The 21,032-nt window shown below is 37.0% G+C and overlaps 1 protein-coding gene across 19 annotated transcripts in view; it reads right to left on the bottom strand.

Annotated features, from left to right (window-relative positions):
- The window catches only part of prom1a (prominin 1a), a 93,268-nt gene that overhangs the window by 3,317 nt on the left and 68,919 nt on the right, over nt 1–21,032 (bottom strand). For 4 of the 19 annotated variants that reach the window (XR_014271396.1, XR_014271400.1, XR_014271403.1 and 1 more), the window contains 21 exons: nt 18,168–18,397; nt 17,711–17,785; nt 17,465–17,528; nt 16,939–17,098; nt 16,367–16,519; nt 16,024–16,147; nt 14,831–14,934; nt 13,995–14,079; nt 12,135–12,281; nt 11,031–11,102; nt 10,363–10,455; nt 7,144–7,197; nt 6,980–7,060; nt 6,828–6,896; nt 5,766–5,855; nt 5,274–5,389; nt 4,510–4,533; nt 4,008–4,076; nt 2,416–2,516; nt 2,160–2,199; nt 974–1,006 (listed from right to left, as the gene is read on the bottom strand). Coding sequence is in view for 6 of the 19 variants with exons in the window: in XM_082505963.1 (XP_082362089.1) it covers nt 2,447–2,516; nt 4,008–4,076; nt 4,510–4,533; nt 5,274–5,389; nt 5,766–5,855; nt 6,828–6,896; nt 6,980–7,060; nt 7,144–7,197; nt 10,363–10,455; nt 11,031–11,102; nt 12,135–12,281; nt 13,995–14,079; nt 14,831–14,934; nt 16,024–16,147; nt 16,367–16,519; nt 16,939–17,098; nt 17,465–17,528; nt 17,711–17,785; nt 18,168–18,397 (1,880 nt within the window). In the remaining 13 variants the exon portion in view is untranslated. The other 15 variants (XR_014271401.1, XR_014271407.1, XR_014271395.1 and 12 more) reach the window with 14 other exon arrangements.

Below are 21,032 nucleotides of genomic sequence, written 5' to 3'. Positions count from 1 at the left end.
ATCCTGGATTATCTGGGCAGAACTCCAAGGATGATATTAGTTGTAGCTGTCAGGGTCAAGTGGTTGACCGTTTGGTCAGAGTGGACTAGAAACTAATCAATACAATGTCAAAGAAGCTGCCAAATGCAACTTGCCTAACAACAAATTCTAAAAATACTGTGAGTACTGTAGTAGTGAGTACTGGCATTTGTCCAGATTTGGAGCTGAGCATAGTGCTACCTTACAGAAAAACAGATCTGATGCAATTTGGATTTTGTTCACATAATTCTGCAGAAACAGCAAATTGGGTCTTTGTCTTTATCATTAAACGTCCATCCTCATTTATTATAATGAGCAGGGTGGCTATCAACCTGCAGCTTTAGCATCATTGTCAGGGTTTCCTTTAGAGCAATTTGCAATCCCAGCAGTAGTAGCGCAATGTGACCAGACTGCTACCACTGCATTGCCAGCTCATTTTGGCTGCTTTCTAAACATCAACTTCAAGTACTAATAGTTCAGTTGATACCTAATATAGCCCATCTTTTGACAGATGCCACTGTGATGATAAGGGGTTTAAATCTTATGGATGATTGGTGCACATTCTTCTCAACCACTGCCCTTTTTAAAATGATAATTATTTTTAAAGTGTAAAGAAGCTACATAGACTCATTGCACCACATAGCACAAATCAACATTTTCAAAAATAAATAAATAAATGAGATCTAAAAATTACCCAGGCCCAAAAGAATTTTTGTTATCTTCATAGTGATGAGCTGTCAAGTTACTATAACTACTCATTTTGCAAACTTTCCCACTTCCTTTGGGGAAAATTGGATTTGCAGAGTGTAAGCTGCTTGTTAAATTGTCACTTTAACAGCAACAGTACTGAACTACTTTAATACCAACTATTGATCCAGGAATCGAAACTCATTCTGTTGATAAAGCCACTGTGGATTCAATTTAAAATGTAAAAATAGTAAAAAGGCAAACCTACTATGACGTATTTCAGTTCCAGTTTTGGAGGGCACTGAGAACACAAATGTTAAGAGAAAAGAGAATTAAGATTTTGTTTTTTAAAACAATTCAGTAAATAACTTAAAACATACTGCATTTCTTGAATGAGATTTATGGAGCTCTGGCTGCTTTGTAAAGCAAAAAAAACCAGTCTGTCATACTCCAGAGAATATTTTTAAAGACTACACCGAGCCTTTTGTGGATACAATACTCGCATGAAACCTGCTTTCCACAGAGCTTAAAGCATTTTCCCTGTTTTTGAATTTAAAATGATTCTGGAAAAAATTTGATATTTAATGAACTGCAACTCAAAGATATCATGATCATGTACCAAATTTAAAATGAGAATAAAAGCAGGTCCTTTTTAGTTCTGCAACTGTGAGAATTATATAAAAAAAATAGGAATATTTATTTCAAAATAAAGAAAGCCTGCAAGTGTTGAAAATAAGTTTTTTCTCAGAAATAAAATAAAACTTAATAAATTAAGAAAATAACAATTAATTGTGCAATTCATTACATCTAGCACTTGGACTGCAACAGTATTACCAGCATGTGATGTTAGCCATTACCCAGCTGGCAGTTTACATCACTGTAAAAATTGCATCAGCTAGTTTTCAGATACTGCAGCTTTTCTCTGTGCTTGTTCTGCTTTTCCATGACACAAGTACTCAGTTAGGAACAATTCAGTACAATACAGTCCAAAAAAACAACACGGCCATTATAAAGTGTCTAGACATAACACTGTAAAAAAGTGCAGCTTGCAGCAGTGTGAGGTGTTGATGGCATAGTAGAATGCACAGAATTTAAAAGTACTCCTATTATTTTGTAGGTCCCATTAAGAAACCCAAGGAGAATAAAATATTTGGAGAAAAGCACATTATATCCACTAAAAACACAAGCTTTTCATCAGAGAAGTGCAGGTGTTACCACTGCTTTGTTGTATTCACACGTCTCAGTTTCAGGAACTTAAAAGCTAAGTGACTGAATGTATTTCACGGCTTGTAATTGTGACACATTTAACATTTTCTCCGAAAAAGGCATAAATGCAGCGTTTGTCAAAAACAAAACAGAACTTACAAGCGACAGAGAACAAACACAGCACACCGACTAAGCAAGCCGTCACACTGAATAAAGATGTTAATGATTCCAAAATTAGTCATTCTCACCATGATGGTTCTTCAGTGAGCAGAAATGCACTAAAACAAGCTGTAAAGAGGTGTTACAGTAAGAGAATTAGGTCAGGGTACAAATACAAAAACATAAGACCAAAAACAGGAGAGAGCACGATGGCACAGTTACTGCAGACAGAACGTCAGGATAAGATGGCAGCTGTGAGAAGGAAAGATGTGAGACTGGAAAGAAGGAGGATTAATTAAAATCATGTTAGAGAAACAGTTGTCTGATTCATTAGCTTTGCAGTACCTTTCAGGAGCCAGAACAAGAGGCGGCTCTGTCACCAGTCGATGTGCCTCGGAGGAGCCGAGGCCCGCGGGAACCTGTTCATAGTATCATAGGTAGGGATGCTACCAGCACAAGAACACACAAGATACACAAAAAGGAGACAACGTTAACAGCTAAAATTCAACAAATCCATCATCGTTTTGTAAAGCCGCCGGTTTCTCCTCTTCATTTATTTGAAATGGAAGAGGAAAAAAGACGAGCGGCTCACAAGGCAGAGAGCAAAACAGCTGCATCGATATCGACTCAGTTAAACTGGACGGCCAATTAAAGAGGCATTAAGTACAATTACTGCAAATGAGAAATGTAGTATTTCACGAGGCTGTTGCCGTTGTTATTGATAATACCTTCAGATTACCAAAAACTGATGCAAAAATCTTTCCATCTCCTGGACTGTTCCGAACAGCAGAGAAAGGTCATCAGGTTGTAGAATACTTACTGCCCCTTTATTTTTTTAGAGAGCTTTGGCTAGATCTTGGGCTTTTAACTGGATAAATAAAGGAAAATGCAGGTTTCATTCCATCTCATATTTGTATTTAAAAGAAATATGAACTGCATCTCATATGAAATGTAGGACAGTGAGGAAAACTGCACAAGCAAAGACCATCTTGAGACTGGACTCATCTGTAATTTAGCTGTTTTGCTCTCTGCCTATAGCTCCTGTTAAGGTTGGCTGGTTGGCCAAATTCATCCTCGTCCAAATGCAACTTAAAAATACATAACATGCAATTAGATGTTTTGTTAGTTGAAGGGAAAACAAATAAAAGGAGCATTTCCAGCATCACACAAAAGCTTGACATGCTTGCCTCTCTCTGAACATAATGATCAGGTGTACATTCATCGGACTTTGGCTGACTCTAAACGAGAGGAAAGAGGAAGATTCTTCACTCCACCAGAACGTGTGCACAGAGAGCATGCCTAGTTAGTAACATATTCCTCAAAAGACACAAAGTAAAAAACTGGCAAAATGAGAAAGTGAAAAGCAATCGCAGCAGTTCCTAACTAAACATGTAACTAAAAACATTAAAGGTGGAGGAAGAAGAAAAACTACATCAACCAACCACAACACTTTAGTATCTTAATAAATAATACTATGTAAAGCACTTGAATACTCCTCCACCTCCAACACTGGTTGTTTTGCATAATAGTTGAGCATTAGAGGCCCGGGTAATTAGATTTTTTTCATCTTACACAAAGCCGGGCTATCCATTTTCCTTTACTTCCAGCCTTTAAATTACACTAGTACCTCTTGCATTGCTCAGTGCTTGCACAGAAGTCATGGCGTTACCATCCTGTTCTCCTCTAATCCTACAGAATCTAGATACTGCAATACATCACACAATTTGTTGATAATACTCTGCTGGCCTTTTTAGGTTTTCACGTTTTCTGCTGCCATTACTTTTCAATTTTATGACCTCCAGATATTCAATATGTCTACACGTGTACATGCAATGAATCAGCTCCCCTGCAGTCTTGCACTATGCCAGGCCAAGCTCCTCCGGCATGCTTCCACCTCCACCATCACATGCACTTAACAGGATTAATGTAATGTTTACCTTGTCATCATAGGATTAGGAATACCTTGGAAGTGCTCACTATGATAACCATTATTACCAATTTCCATACTGAAAACAAAATATTGTAAAAACAAAAACAAAAACAAAAAAAGAGCGATGAAAAATGTAAGGTAATACGCCATGCTGAAATGCTTGCATACAAATGCTTTCTTTTTTTTTTGAGAAGCTAAACTTTTCAAAGATGTTAGGAAGTACACATATTTGGAGTAGAAACCATGTTGTTGTTATTTACACTATAACTTACAAAAACAGGTGGACTTGTAAGGTAATGATTGCAAGAGCCCTTCATGAAAGGTAAGGGGCACTTTTCAAAAGGTAGCACATGACAAGAAGCCACACCATCCACCCATAAGAGCAATTCCAAGCTTAGAAATGCAAACCAGCACCAAGAATTTAGTAAACAGTTCTATGTACAAGAATCAGAGAAAAGCACAGAGTGAGAGACGTTGAAAAGGAGAGGGAGGTGGATAAAATGTCTTACGTTTTCATGGGAATTGTCTCAGGGCTATAAAGATACACACAAAAGAAAAAAAAAAAACAGCAACATAACATCATTAAGTTGGTAAAGGAAATGCACCAGATAGTTTCTTGTAATCAGTCAGATTACAAAGTAAGGGATGCCATTGATCATCCGAGACGTTATAGAAAAAACTACTGTATGACTGCAGAGTCAAAGAACGTTAAAAAAATGTGTGTAAAGAAGAAAAATAAACAAACAGATGTGCCAATGCTTCTTTTTAAAGTGCCAAGTGCTTGATAGAGAGTGATGGGGAAAAAATGAAAGTTTAAATAAGGGATGTGGGAAATGGAAATAGTAGAAATGGTTATCACAAAGTGAAATGCCAAGTCCCAGAAACAGAGGAACTACAGAGAGGAGAAAAGGGAGGAAAAGAAAGTCAACTGTAAACTTGTAGAGCCAACGTGACAAACAAGACCCATTCAAAGTTCATTTGACTGCAATAAACCCCAAAAATTCAGCTAAAATATTTATATAAAAAATAAAAACTTGATTCCTTCATATGATTTGCAGCTCAACATGCACAAAGCAGATAGAAAAGACAGAATAGAAATAACAGAAGGATGTCCTGCAACCATTATCAAAATGTGACATATAAACTGTCTTACAGTATGTGGACATTCACAGGGCAGTGTAGATGTTACTTAACTTTACACTGACTAGGTATTTAATATGAAAACTATAAATACATTTAAGGGAAAAGTAGAAGAGCATGTACAAATACTCACTCATCGTAAACATCCTCTGTGTCCATCCTGCGGTAGTACTTGGCCAGTTTTACTGCTAGAATAATGCTCGGGAGCAGGAGGAGAGTGCTGCAGCCCAGGCCCATCCAGAAAGTGTTCTGTTGGAAAGGCAAGTACTTAGGGTGGAAATGATAACCCATCAGGATATAAATTCATAATTATTTTAGCCTTCTGTTATTACTGAGGAAAGATTTCATGCAAAAGTTCAGGCTATGCAAGTAATATAAAATATGTCTTCCCTCAGGACATTATATAAATCAAATGAATAATAGATTAAGATAGACAGTAGTCGCTCCAGTTAGAGCCATTTAAAACTGTCACACTTTTGCTATGCTCATAACCATCCATCAAAACAGTACTGGATGTGACTTTTACAGTGGGAATCAACCTTCTTTACTCAGTTATAGAGTTTTTAACCCAAATATAATCTGTTACAAGTCTGTTTAAACAGGCTCTGTCTTCTAATATTGTTACCATAGAGTCAACCACGAAACTGCAAGCCATGATTTCTGCTGTGTCCACCATGTTGCTGAAGGGCTTGCATGGTGCAACTTCCATAGCCAGCTACAGAGGATATAAACAGGAAATGTCAACACACAACAGATTCAGTAACACTGTACAATTACGTTGCACGTTAAAGTCTGTCTTGGAGATGTAAACAATTGCACAACGTCTCCCTGCAGTGTTCTTGGCAAACAAAAAGAGACTTCTGAGATCAACAGAAAAGCTTCATGATTCAAGCATCTTGTTTTTTTTACTTTCATTCCTTTAGTTAACTAAAGCAGAAACCAACATGCCACAGAGCAAATTCCTCAAATTTATAGAGGTCGTAACTGTTATATTTGACTTTTCTTTATACACTCCAAAACCTTTATGCAACATGCAAAGTTTTGCAATGCAACATTCGCTTCAGGCTAAATTAACACTGTGAGAAATAGACCCACACCTTCAAAGGGAGACAGAATGTTCACATTCCAGCAAGTGAAATATGGTGTTACTGAGAATTATTTCTTGTAATTCCTTCTGAATTTTATTCTTTGTAGTTTGAAACATTTTATTGGAAGACTTGAAGTGATTCCAATGGAATCAATGTGAGTCGACAATATAAAGTCTCAATGTAGACGATTCAAGTAAAAGGCAGATTTAAATGCGATCTGACTACTGTAGAGCCTGAGACCTAAAATGTCTTGTGTGTCCAGCTCTCTAGTGTCGTAGTATCTAAATCTGCCTGAGAAAAGAAAGATTTAATATGAGCTTTACATCATTCCTGAAGTAAGACAAAGAATGAACCGTGTACTATATATCAGATATGATAAATATCATATCTGCTGATTGAAGTTTTCATCGTTTGTGGAAGTGCTATCTAAATCTTGGTGCAGGTTCTTAATGATCAGTAACAGGTTGATATTTGCTTAAAAAAAACAAACAAACAAAAAAAGCAAACAAACAAAAAACAAACAAACAACCTTTTTTGCAAAACTGTAATTTTGTTTCCCCTTCTTAGAAAAAATAGCAAATTAGAACACCAAAACTTACAGATGTTTTCACCCATTCAATGTATTGATGAAAGTAGCCAATAATGGTGTTGGTGTACTTTCTGGACTCCTAAGGAAGATTAGGACACAATGTAAGTACAGCATTTTATACAAATCAAGTATAAAAGCAAAGAAAAATAATTCAGCTGTTACCCGATTTATTAAATGCGTAGCGTTCTGCGAGATGAGGAACTGCGCAGCTTTGATGGCATCAAGAACAGCTAAGATTTTGTTCTACGGAGAAGAAACAACGGGTTTCGTTTAGACGATGATGATTAAATTATTTCTGACTTAAACTTGAGGACTATTTTACTTACAGGAAGATCAGAGGCTGTTCTTTCCAGGAACCTCATACTCTGGTTCAGCGCACTCTGTAGAGCACCAAAATTTTAGGTATAAAGGTCAAAGTTCAGAGGTTAATGACATCCGTTCAAAAAATAAGCCAGTGAAACAGAAATGGAAACCAGAATCAACCGACACTTGATGAATAACATCTTTGCATGCTAAAGAGTTCTGTTCCAAAATTAAATATCCACAACGAAAAGAAAAACATGATTCAGTTAGCTTCAAAGGCCAATTAATTGTAACATATGCAACAACTAACCGGTCTTTCCTTTGCTTCCACTAGTGACTAAGTAGATAGGGTTGCTACACAACATTTCTTTTCTTTAAGTGGATATTTCTGACATTTTAGCACAAAACTCTTCACGTATAACACCAGAGTACATGAGTATAATGTACATTTAATAAAAACACACAATGCAGCCTAAAATTGGACTTTTCCCACCTCTTTTTTAAAAAATAAATAAAATTGCTCTAAATGATGTCAGTGTTTGTTAATGTTCCACATAACGAATGGGGACACTTATTACACAAGACGAACGCATTTCTGCTTACCCTTGCTCTAACATACTTCTTGAAGTTGAAAGAGGAAAAAGAACAACATAAAAAAAAGCAGCTGTAAAAATCTGTGTTGAAGAATATCACTGCTCGTCTGAACTGCTTGTAGCTGTAAATAATAGCTGTTATTCAGAAGAATGGCATAAAACTGAATATTTAATTTGTTTTTCACAGTCATGTCTTAGATGACACATGCCTGAGGGTCAGAATTTCCCATTTAAATTATATTAAATGAATCATATAAATGTCTTATCTCTGTCAAGGTTTATGTAATTCTCTGAAATATATATTTGCAAATGTTAACAGAAAATACTCCTACTTGGTAGCTTTGAGTTTGGGATCCTGACATCTAACACATATCGATATAGTCATTTATAACAAAATAAATCTACAGGGCTCATGTCTTTTAGCTCTGTTGTGGTCCCGAGTAGAGCAGGGCGATATGACCAAAAATATTTATCACGATATACATTTGTAAATTTGCGATAACGATATAACTGACGATATAATTGACACTAAACAAAATACTTTACAACTCCACAACTTTATTAGTGCAAAAAAAACCCAAAACCATCAATGTATTTTCACTTAAACAAGCAGCTGTTTTTTTATGTGCATTAAAGTTATATATAAATTTAACAGTGCAAATTCAAATTCCTCGCTGACAGTTTAACCAAAAGGCATTTCCAGTGGAAATTGGCCGACATATCCTCAGCATAACCATGTATAATATCCACAAAACTTAAAAAGAGGTTATACACACACAATATGGCAATATTATGTTGAAGCACAGTACGTATCACTCCGCGAGGCTCCGCCTATGATAGCCGTAATGCTCCAACAATCCATCAAGCGGTGCGGGTTCGTAGCTTAGCAAAGTCGTACTAAAACATTTGACAGATTTGCGAGCGCCGTGTAGCACATAAAATCATTTCGAGGTCAGTAAACACAACCAGAATTCATACATAAGGCACACGGGATTATAAAGGGCCACTGTCGATTTTCAGAAAAATCAAAGGATTGATTTAAAGTGTGCCAGTTCCACACCACTGAAGCTGCAGCATTTTTACAAACCAATTCTGGTTCATCCGTTTCATTCAACGATCCGCTTTCGCCTTCCTCATTCTCCGTCGCCGCCGGCATGCTTTTTCCCATATGCGTATGAAAACAAAGGCACCGCGCATGCGCATTTTACCCAAATTCTATCGCGATATTTCATTTTCTTGTTGTTGCCCAACGGTATGATATGGCCCAGCCCTAGTCCCAAGTAAAATATGGAGCTCAACTAGCCACTGGTTGCTTATGTCTCTGTATTTTGGCACCAGACAAAGTGTTATGTTAGGCATCAGTAACACAGGCCTAGAGACCAGTTGGCGATCCCCAGTCTGACTGAGTGGTCCTCAAGGTTACTGTATGAAATAGGTTGTAAAAAGGGTGCTGCAACAAACTCCTCCTTGTAAATGGACTGATTCCCATATAGCGCTTTTCTACTCTCCTGGAGTACTCAAAGCGCTCTATTCAACATGGTGCATTCACCCAATCACACAAGCACCGTCTTCTAAGTTTCTTAGTGCGAACATATCGGAGAGCAATTTGGGGTTAGTATCTTATCCAAGAATACTTGGCATACAGACTGGAGGAGCCAGGGATCGAACCATTAACCTTCTGATCAGTAGATGACCTGCTCTACCTCAGTGTTGTGATAGGTTATATCACTAGCAGTCCATGGTACTTTGCATGGATGACACTAAATGGTCCGCAGACACTCATGAGGCTAACCACTAAAAGGTAATGACACTTGAAAAAGTGTGTCACAAATTGGAAATGGAGACTGTCTGCCTATCTTGGAAACCAAAATGTTTCAAAAGGCACGACATATACTTTGAAAGCAAATGATGACGTGACCCATTTCACCAAGCGACTGCCAGCAAACTCCAGCAACAATTCACCAACTTGCTGGGGAATGCACATTTTTTCTTACCGACCAGTAGTTACCAACCAGTACACAGTATAGGCCTGTGCAAGTAGGGCCTCAGGTTTAAAAAGCCTAAAATCAACTACCCACTGAGGTGGGAAAAGTAAAGACAGTGGACCGAAAGATTTTAAATATTCTTTAGAGCTTAAGAGAACTGAATTTTTTGTTTACGATCATACAATATATACATAGCAAACAATATATATATAGGATGCTGCCACCATAATGACACCCTATTTTTTGTCAAGTAAATATCTTATATCTTATTCCGCTTCTTTCCCCATCCTCTTAATTAATTCATTTTTCTTCATTTTTTTAAAGTTTGGCCACTGTTTAGTTAAAATGAAGATTAGCTTGTAATACTTACTGACTAAAACTAACTTAAATAAACACACACCAATAAATGCATCTAATACATACTTTTATCACTTCTATAATTCACCTGAAAGTCATATCAATTCCTGTCTGAAGGGAGGGGCAGACAAACAACCATGACAACTGAATACACCAAATTAATGCAAATTAAATCAGCAACCACTGGCACATAGTTTTGAAATGATGTAGGACGAATCTTTCCTCAAAGAGAATAACTAAATGAATCTAAGCAGAAAACAGAAATAGCTATCTCAATAGTAAACAGAGAAACACAGTAGGGCATTACCATGGATTGCTCCATTGGGACGATCTGTTGCCTGTGGATCTGCCGCAGAGTGCTAACGTGGCCTTTCAGAGCAGACTGTAGATTACTTTTGGGCTGAAACGCACAAACAACCACACAATCTTGAAATATATTAAGATAAATATATCAAAGGCTTAGATGGAATTGAAGCACATATATTATACATTCTTAATTTTTTCCTTGCCTTTTATATAACAGTACATTAGAATATAGTTCTTTATCCCTTTCATCCAGGAGAGGAATCAAATTATTGAATTTACGGAACAGCTGGGTTTACTTCAGGACAACAAACTTATGGGACCTTTAGATTAAAATCTCTTTAAAAGCCCCTTTCTCTAAAATCAACTAACTACAAACTCCATCTTTCTACAGGACCCTAATGGACTTAGAAATTGAAAGTGAATGAGCATGTTGTGCTGCCCTAAATGCAATGGACGGCAGTCACACATCATTGAGAGCTTTTATTTGTTCAGGCAGAGCCGTTGAAAGAGAGCTTAGAGAGCAAGAACACACGTATTTTCTTTTCATTTTTTGCCATCAAGTGCTCCTGTGGCATTGTAAGTACATAAGCAAATTAAATCAGTGTGCACACAAAAGAAAACACTTTATACAACCACTACTGGGTGCTTGTATAAAAGTCAGATTCTTACCATCAGGTCTGTCTGGGCCTCCAGTTCTCTGGCAAATGAGAGTAGATCCACTACAGTGACCCCCTTATTCACCTAAAGACATCAAAGTAAAAGAGAACAAAATATAAAAAGTAAGGTTGTTTTCCTTTATAGTAGCAAAGTTAAATTAAAGATGTTTTTTTGTCCACTCCTTTTCTTTTAGCTACATTTTCACCTTCATCCTGTAGTTTCTTCTGTAGCAGCTTTTCAACTGCACAGATTCCAGTCAATTAGACCGCTAGAAAGCTATTTAATATAACTTTTTGTCACTTATATTATTTCCAACAGACAGCAGAGAGACATGCTGCACATAAAAATGTGTCAGCTTGACTTTTGCAGGGTGTGTGCGTTGAGTATCAGTCAGTCTTTAAAGCTTTTTTTATTTTATTTTCAGTCACTCTGGGGAAATAATTCTAAGGGAACCTGACGGGTTGTGTTAGACAAGACATGAAATGCCAAGTCCCTGCCTGTTCCTACATCCTCTTTGCCTTGGCAGGATCACCTTTGGATAATTGAGCTGCAGTGGTCCTCGACGAAACCCACTGTTCTGTATCACCCTGAAGCTCTTATCAGGCGAAGCATGGCTGCCTGTTGTATGTTAACTGACAGCAGTGGAGGTGCCTCTTAGACTGCGCCCACAGAAGTGAGCTATTTCTGGTAGCACACCATTAAAGCACAGCTGAAATATGTTTGTGTGTAATTATGTAAGAATTTATAACAATTCATTATTATTTGACTCCCCACTCTTTCTACTTGGATTGTGCTTTCTCAGATAAACCGGTGCATCTACAGAACAATTCAGTCTAGTAATCACAAAGAAATACCTTGGTTGTGTAGCTGTTTTACACAAATATTGTGTGTGTCTCCTTCTGTGTATTGCTTCTTGTCTTTGTTGTGTATGCTGGCCTGTCCCTTGCAGGCACACAAAACCACACTACTTCCTGCGTGGTTTTGTGTGCCTGATTATCCAATTATGTCCTTCCCCCTTCATTCATGCATATTTTAAGGGATTTATTTGTGTTGCACATTTTTTTCTTTCCCGCTGATGTGTTTGCTCATTCCAGTATGCTTGTGCTGATGCGTCACCTCCTCCAGGTAGTCGGCGTAGTTGATCTCTGACAGCCCTGCTTCAGAGAAATCCAGGAGGTTCTGCCTTCCCTCTGCCTCCAACAGGATTATGCCTCTCAAGTCGATCTTAAGACTGTCCAGCTGACTGACCACATCCTTTGTGAACTGTTAACACAAAGATATAAAATACTTTTTTGTTTAGTTGTTCTAGAATGTATATATTAAATGTTATTCATGCATATTTTATGTGTATGTTCCAATTTTCTTGACATAACATCAGAAAAAAAGACAATCTGGTAATCTTAGGACTTTGAGTAAATTTCCAGTATTGTGACTGTATAGACATGAAAATAATGAAAGGCTTCCAAAAACACAAAACAAATGTTGGCACACGAGCGACCCAAAATCTTAAAGATGTGGTTTGGATGGAAGTCTACATATACCAGTGATGTTTTCTCTTGATTTTTTTTGTTTTACAGTCCCCAGTCATACATTTCTCTACATAATCCTTTCATTTAACATTAAATAGTAAGTGTACTTTTGCTTGCACTGGACTGTATGCTTTAAGGACTGTTGTCCCAAAAAGCAAAGCCATAGCCGTACCGAGACATATCTTGGCAAGTGTGATTTTCGTGAAGGATGTCGTGAATAGAAATATGTAATTTCACAACCAAAAAAGAAGTTGTTGTTTTGTGGCACTTTAAAGACAACCAGACCAAAAATACTGACAATAAAAGCTGTTCTCAGATGACATGGTTGTATGTTTATGTGTTTCCAATAACACTAGAAATGTCCTGCATGTGATGGGTTGCACAACTTTTATTTAATATAGAAAATTCTACAAAGAGATGAGCTGTGCAACACTCCATACACTGAATCCACATACGCCAATGACACCCCCATTTACTGCCTGAAAATATTAATTTTTTTAAAACTTTTTTTTGTAATGAATTTTGAAATGTGAATACTTATGATCAATTCAAAGGTATATATCATAGACTATATAATATAATATTTCATGTCACCATTTGGTGTTAAAGTTAGCACCCATGCTGCATACAACCTAGAGCCATGTGAGAAACTGCTGTGCATTTATACAGTGAGATAAATTAGAGTTACTATGGTGATAACAAGCATGTTAGCTTAAATGAGGGAAGCTCTCCTTAGAATAGATGTATATTCACAATAGGGGGGGGGGGCTTTTTAGATTTGCTGCTTATAGCTTGTATGATTGGTAAATTAACAGAATAAAAAGTGTCAGACTTTTAGAAAGTTTTTCAGGCTTTAATGAAGAAAAATGAACAATATCCAGAAGCCGCATGGAACATATCATCTGTTGGTGACAATGAGTCAAGGCAATTGTGCCAAGTGTCAGGAAAGTGCTGAATGTAGAAGTGGCTGGCTTAAATCAATATAATGTCACACAGGCATACACTGACTTAAGGGCTAAAGCATGCTGAAATTATCAGCTGTCAGCATCCCTTTTAGTTTGGGACCTAAGAACTTATAAGGTAATGCAAATGAAGTACTGCATGCAGCCTTGACTGCAGATGTCTGGGACCTTATTTCCTGTAGAGTCGTTTTTAATCCAGCTGTTTTATCATGTTTTGCGAGTGGGAGGGAAGAGAGAAAATGTTACACGTGGACAAAGATTACCCTGACTTTACCCTAATATGTGAGCAACATCAGAGTTATTCTTTTTCAGCTGATTAAAATTTGTCCTATTAAAGGTTAATATCATGTATCTTTATATGAACTAGTAATGTAAAGTGTATAACACTTTAGGAGAAAAAAAGTAGCTATTTTAGTTGCTCAGCTATTATAAGACAGCATCCTATCATAATAATAACTACAACAGAGTACGTAAAGGTTACTAACCACTGTGGTGTTCAGGTAAGAGGAAATATTGAAGACTTTGTCCAGATGCATGGCAGAGTAGATGCCTTGGTTCTTTTTGCAAGTACTAATGAAGACAAGTACACGAAAACAAATACACACAGAAATATCAGAAAGGGGAAATAAAAGAAAGAGAGAGAGAAAGAGAAATATCAATATGTAACTTTCTGTCATAGTAAAAATATTTGCTGCCACCAAGTGAAACTGACTGGAAGTACATGACTAATATGTCCATTTATGAGAGACAGTGTATTATTCACGAAAAGCTTAAAATGTTTGCAAATATATTAAAGCTAAAAATGCCTTGAAAGCATTTAGGTAGCCACATATCTTAGACTTGCTTTATAAAGTGTGAAAACTTGAAAACACATTCTGTTTGAAAATGGTGACGATGAATCTGCCATCCCAGTATACTGAGAATGTGCAGCATCACACTGCAGGAAGATGATGAAAGCTCGTGTAATCACTAAGAAAGGGGCTGCAGAAAAGCAGTGCAGACAGCGTAGAAAAAAACGATCCTAATTAGCAAAGCCAGGTTAATAGTAACCCTCTCCTTCTTTCTCATTTGCATTTCCATCAATGGAAACAAGATACTCAGTCACATGCTTGATGTCTGACCCTAAGCCAAATGAAAAACAGCATCATCGATTAATTTTGCAGACTATACTTAGATAAATGGGTTGTCTTGCTGAAAAAAAAATCATTCATATTGTTGTAAACTAGTGTATGCATGAAATATAGAGAAGACAGGTGGAGAAGGGTGTGAGAATAATGGCATGACAGTGTCATCTAAATACACAAAAAATCATTTTCTTTGCCTGTATAAGCTCTCTGTTGTCAACTTCAGCTCAGAGTCATTGTACATGTAGCCAGGGATGAAGTTCTTCCACTCTGGGTTGATCATATATGGAGTATCCACAACCTGGTGAATTAGAGAGCAGGAAACAGGATGTATAATCAATAATTCCTATGGAGAAGCAAAATGAATCCATCAGTAAATTCATTATTGTAAATTCAAATTAGAAACAAATGCACATCATCATCCACGATGCAGTTCGTCCTCACTGAGGCGGCAAGAAAGTCGAGAAGAGCAATCATGGAGGCACAGAAGAAAATGCTGAAAATGAATTTCATTTGCAGAAACTTCTATAAATTACTTAAGAGACCCCGCTCCAAATCTGACAAACTTCGTTCTCTTTCATGAGTGCCGATGCACCATAAATTAAGAAAAATGGCAGAATATTTCAGCCTTTTTTTGCCCATTTCTTTATTTGTTTTTTAAACTTGAGGCAAAATTAGATCTTCTGAATTATGGATGGGTTGAGTGCAGATGCATTCAGACTTAACGCACATAACAGCTTGCCCTTGACAACTGGTAGCAAATGCTATTCCAATGAGCCCACCTAAGGGACACCAAGTTTTATGTAGTGTGCTTATACTAACAATTATCTGTGCCAGTGGTTCCCAGACTGTGGGATCTCAGAATTATAACTCGGGGTGGAGTGAAGCTGAATGAAAATGACACATTGGTTCTGCACTGCTAACAATGCATGGACACGTTTTTGAGAGGACTGCCCAGTAAAGCTAAAACAGATTAATCTACACCAAATGTCACAACCACCAAAACAAAAACTAAACACTATGACGAAGCACATGCCGGCCTCAGCTTCACCACAGTGGGTAATGAAGAGAGATCACAGTGTGCTGTGTCTGAAAATATTCACTTCTGAATGTATGAAGCTAAAGTGAGACTGTCACTTTGTTCACTATTTACATTTTTAGTTGTATCACACACAGATACACATGTTGGATTTTTCTATGAATTACAGTCAGTTTTCAAAGAAAAATATATAGAATGTTTCTTTTACTCTTCAAGTAGGACTTTTATTTAATAATATATATTAATCTTTGAAAGCAGGGCCCTTTGTATGCTTTATGTGTGGGATCCACTTTTACACAATCAAAAAACACTCTGTTTACATTTTATCTCCCTTATCATTGCATGACTTGCCTTGAAAAGCTCTTTGGTGTGGAATGGTTCGCACACAAGTTTCTCCATGTTCCCTCCAGCCAGGAAAATGATGGTCACCACTCCCATCAGTACCCAGGAGAAGAGAAAGCTAAATCCAACTCCACTGTGGAGAAGAACAAATAGTCCCTGTGGTACAGCTGATGTGTACAATTCTAACACAGTGAACTGTAGCTTTATAGTGAAACAAGCTGTCTGTCATAGTACAGTTTTAATAACTGTAAAAACTACTAGAACATGTACAGTTATACTACAGTTGTACTTGTAAAATAGCAACATAAACCTGAGTTGTGGCAGCTTTTTACACTTTGCATACTGGACTTACGCCATAAGCATCGTTCCTCCCGTATTGGAGATGCAGCCCCGTGTTGTAGGTGAGGCATGTTTGTCATAGCCCAGCGTGCCGCACAGCAGGCCCAGGTAGTTGAAGGCCAGGACCAGGACCACCATGCAACAAAGAGCAATGCAGCCAATCCACCTGAAGGCAGCAGGCAAAGCCAAACTATTAGAGATCTCACAGAAGGTGGTTTACCAAAATATAAATAAGCACAGTTCCCACTGTGGTTTATATCAACAAACTGTCAAAGCATCCTCGAGAAAGAGAGCTTTGCTCCACTTGCTTATACAGCCAAAAAAGCACATAAGCACAGAAACTAGGATGGGTACAATGAAAATAGAACACAAAGCTTACTAAAAAGGAAAAGAGAAAAAACATAAAGCAAGATAAATGTCAAACATCAGGCATATTGCATTAATATAGTTACCTCGTTTCAGCACATTTACATGATAGTTTCTATTTAATAAAAATGTTTTTTTTACTTTTACCCTTAGAGGTTTTCCTTTTATGCAAAGCACTTATAAATACACAGATATGCTTTGTGAAGTGAAGAAGAATACCTGTAGAAGTCCATTTTGTCAATTTCTGGGTAGTAGTCTTCAATCTTGGCGTGCACATGGTTAATGAAGATGGTGAAGTTGGACAGGCAGCTCTGCACTGGGAATGCCTTGGAAAAGCTGCTGATGTTATTGCCAATGCTATCCACCAAATTTGTTACACCTGAGAGAAATCATTTTTTCAAAACAGAAAAAATGAAGAGTGTAAAGATACTTGAAAAATAAATAAATTCATCAGTTTTACCATTTTAGGAAAAATATTAACCCGGATTTAAATTTAACATTGAATTAGACTACGATATCAACAAATGTTTAAAGTGAAATCTGTGCAATTCAAAAAGGCCCCATTCTTGCTACAAGAAACAAACTTACAGTACATAACAAAATAAACATAAAGAGAAACGCAGAGAGTGCAAGGAGAACACAAAAATCCATTCATTTATATAAGCACTTATTGTAATAACATATATCAAGAGTTATTAACTTTTGTGTTTGATTTCAGAAAAACATCGGTTCAAAAGCCACTTACTCTCAACAACACTTCTGGTCTGTTCAATCACCATATGCGGCGTGTCATTCAAAGAGGAGAAGCCCTGTGAAAGGAGGAAAAACAAGAAGGAACACCAAGTTTCTTTGTCCATTTTGTGGTTTTGGTTGGATTTGAAAAAAAAAAATCAGGAACTAAAGATGAACAACTAAACAAGAAAACTGACAAAATACATCAGAAAATAGACTGGAAGACAAAAAAACTCCAATTAATGTGGTTCATGCTCACCCTCTGAACGACAGCGCTGAGGTCTGTTTTCAATACATCGTTCATCTTTTCCAGCTGTGCATTCACATCGGGTAGCTAACAAGTGAAAAACACAGCTTTGATAAGTATTTGCAATAAGAAATTATCAAAATGTAACAATTCCTGATTGCTGTTCAGAAATCTATTTTTTTCACTAGTTCAAATAACTCCTTAAAAAAATAACCTAAACCTTTCTATTGCTGTATTTCACTGTGCAGCACACTGCATGAGAAACAATGGGACAAAACAATTATTTCTAATGCTTAATATAATGCATAATCTTTAGGGTCAATATAGAAAGGTAGATGATTACTTTAAGACAGACGCAGAAAACGTTGAACTTATCCATTAGCCCAAAGTACTTAAGCCTGATTTTTAAGTGTGAACAATTTTATTGCAAACACGTGCCAAAAAGAGCACCACAGTTACAGTTTTGTACCCGTGTGAAATTTGAGCTGATCTGCAGCTGGGACAACGACTGGCGAATGTTGCGGCATAGCTGGGCTGTGGTAGCATCCGAGTCTTCATCATGGCAGTCAGTGTCATTTAGGGTGTGGTTGATGCTGGTCCGGACTTGGCCCAGGTTTAGGCTCAGTTTCCCTGTTCCATCCTGAAGCACCTCCAGAGATGCATTAACGCTCTCCAAGGCCTCCTTGGTTTCTCGCATGGCTGAAATAACGAGACCACAAGCGACATGGCAAGTGAACTGGGTTTAATATATGAGGGAAAAACCAATAAAGGAGAAATGCCCAAAGCAAAGTACCTAAAAAGTAAAAATGAAGAACAGTGGTTTTTGGGACTGTTCTCGCTGCAGTCACATGTTCTTCCAAAATGTAAATAAAGTCAGCTGGATTGTCTTATATCCTCAGAAAAATAAAAATGAAGGTGTTTTTTCACTAGTTATCTTGAAGAAAATTTTTAAATTAAAGGAGTTGTCATGTAGGGCTTTTCGATTAACTCTATTCCCATTGGATACTACTATGTGGTTTGGCTTCAGATGACTCAAAGAATCATGAATACTTTATATGAATCTTTCAGTTCTCTTCTGGAAAATACTGTAACAGTAAATGTGTGATATTAGACAGCCTTTGATTTCACCAGTGAAGAGGAAGTATGGAGCTGTTTTGTTTGTTTTGTTTTGCTCTTTTTAAACAGTGTATTGGTAACACAAATCGGGTAACCAGAACAAGGCAGTGGAGGCCAGAGGAAATCATAATGGTTGACCAGAAATAGCAGAAATACAGCTTAGAAACAGATATAGCATGATTTTTCATGCTTGTGTGCAACCCTGAACCCTGTTATAAAAAGCATTATGTGTAAAATGGGACTACGTAGGAAAAGAAAATTGTTTCATATTAAATAACTGTTTTGCTAAGTGGTAAAGGCACTATTAAGACCCTTTACCTAATTAAAATCACAATCCTACAATGTCAAAAGAACACATTATGCTGCTTGAATCATTGGATCATAATTATTGAAACATTAATGCGTATTTCATTTTAATGTTTCAGCTGGAGGTTATTTAAATTGCTAATATAGTAATAGGTAACTTTAGCTATATTAATAAAACATTATATATTAGTGACTTTATATAGTTAACATCTGCAAAATACTAAGCATTTCAAGTGTTATGTTATGGTATAGAGTACAAAGTACAATGTTTGTTTCAAAATATAATGTAGTTGAAGTAAAAGTCAGCAACAATGAATTATTTAAATAAAGCACAATGATATTAAAACTGTACTTTGTTTCCCAGGCACATACTAAGAAATCCTTACTATCAGCCCAAACTCCACAATCGGTGTATCCCTAGTAAAGCCCAGGCCTGATCCAAGTATATCTTTTGAGTTTCTCATCCAAGCTAATGGGGTCTGACATTTTGAGTGTGTCTGTAGTGTTCTCGTATACTAGTGTGAATCTCTAGCATCTAAAATTACACTGTTAACTGCACTGCATGCAACAGAATCGCTTTTGGCGAACATTAAGCAAACAGGAATGCTATGAATAATATGAGCCATTATTAAAGATGTCGCTGTTCAGTAAATGACGCTTTTCCATGCATTTGGGTTCATTGTAAGACAGCAGCCAGTGTTAGTATAGAGTCTGTGAGCAGCCTGCATAGGATGCTTAAAATTCAACAGGATAAAGAAAACAAAAACACTAGCATCCTTGAACAGAGGCATAAAAGGTGAACAACAGGAAACGGTAAATACACTCTCACATAGTGGCACGATTAGCAACACTGTGAAGCCATAGATGGACGCTTAAGCACCATTTTTAATTGTAGTAGTATATATCTCTTGGTTTTGTATTCCCTTTTTCTATCTTGTTACACTCTGCATTCTCAGTGAATAATAAAAAGCTTTGACAACTTGGCTCAAACCCAACAGAAACCCAAAAGGATATGAATATTAAAAACCCAAATTACAGTACAATCACTGCCATGCCAATGGCCAAACATTTTACCAACTTTACTTTTTTCATGCTTACTGACAGATCTTTCATCTTTTCTTGCTGATGTGGTGCAAGCCTATATATTTGGGTCAAACATCCACACAGTAGGGGTGGGGGAAAAAAATCGATACTGTGTAGTATCGTGATAATAATAATAATAATAATAATAATAATAATGGATACTTTATTGATCCCCATGGGGAAATTACTTGTTTTTCTCTGCATTTGACCCATTCACTCAGTGAAGCAGTGGGCAGCCCACTAAGCAGGCGCCCGGGGAGCAGTGTGTAGGGACGGTACCTTGCTCAGGGGTACCTCAGGGTAGCCGTTAAGTGGATTCGAACCGCCGACCTTCCGATCATGGGGCGACCACTTTACCTACTGAGCTATCCCTGATATTTTGTTTGCTAATAATGTATCGATACAGGGACAGCAGAAATCGATATTTTGTTACAAAAAAAGTTTTTGTGGACTGGAACATGCTCTGACTTCAGAGCATGTTGATCAGCTCCTTTTTCTGAGCAAGAATCCTGACATTCCTTCGCTGTCCAAATGTGTTTAACTTTTTTTTATTGCAGCAATAAACATGACAGTTTGCTTATTTTAATTTAAGACATGTTTTATTTTAATTAAGTTTAAAACTTTTTTATTTAATGTAAAATTATATTTTGTTTTAATTTACTTTCAAATTCTTCATTTGCTGAAGGGGCTGCATAGTTTTCACAAATTGCATAGTTTAGAATAGCTATAATTGTACCAGATGGTTGCATTCAGTTAAGTTGGACTAGACTGTAATACAAACCGTTCAGTTTGTCAACAATAAAACTGACTGAATAAAACTGTGAGACTT

The sequence above is a fragment of the Aulonocara stuartgranti genome (genome assembly GCF_965226115.1).
Source record: "Aulonocara stuartgranti genome assembly, chromosome: 2".
NCBI lineage: Eukaryota > Metazoa > Chordata > Actinopteri > Cichliformes > Cichlidae > Aulonocara > Aulonocara stuartgranti.
Note: the sequence above shows the minus strand (reverse complement) of the source record. Positions and strands in the feature narration are given on the sequence as shown.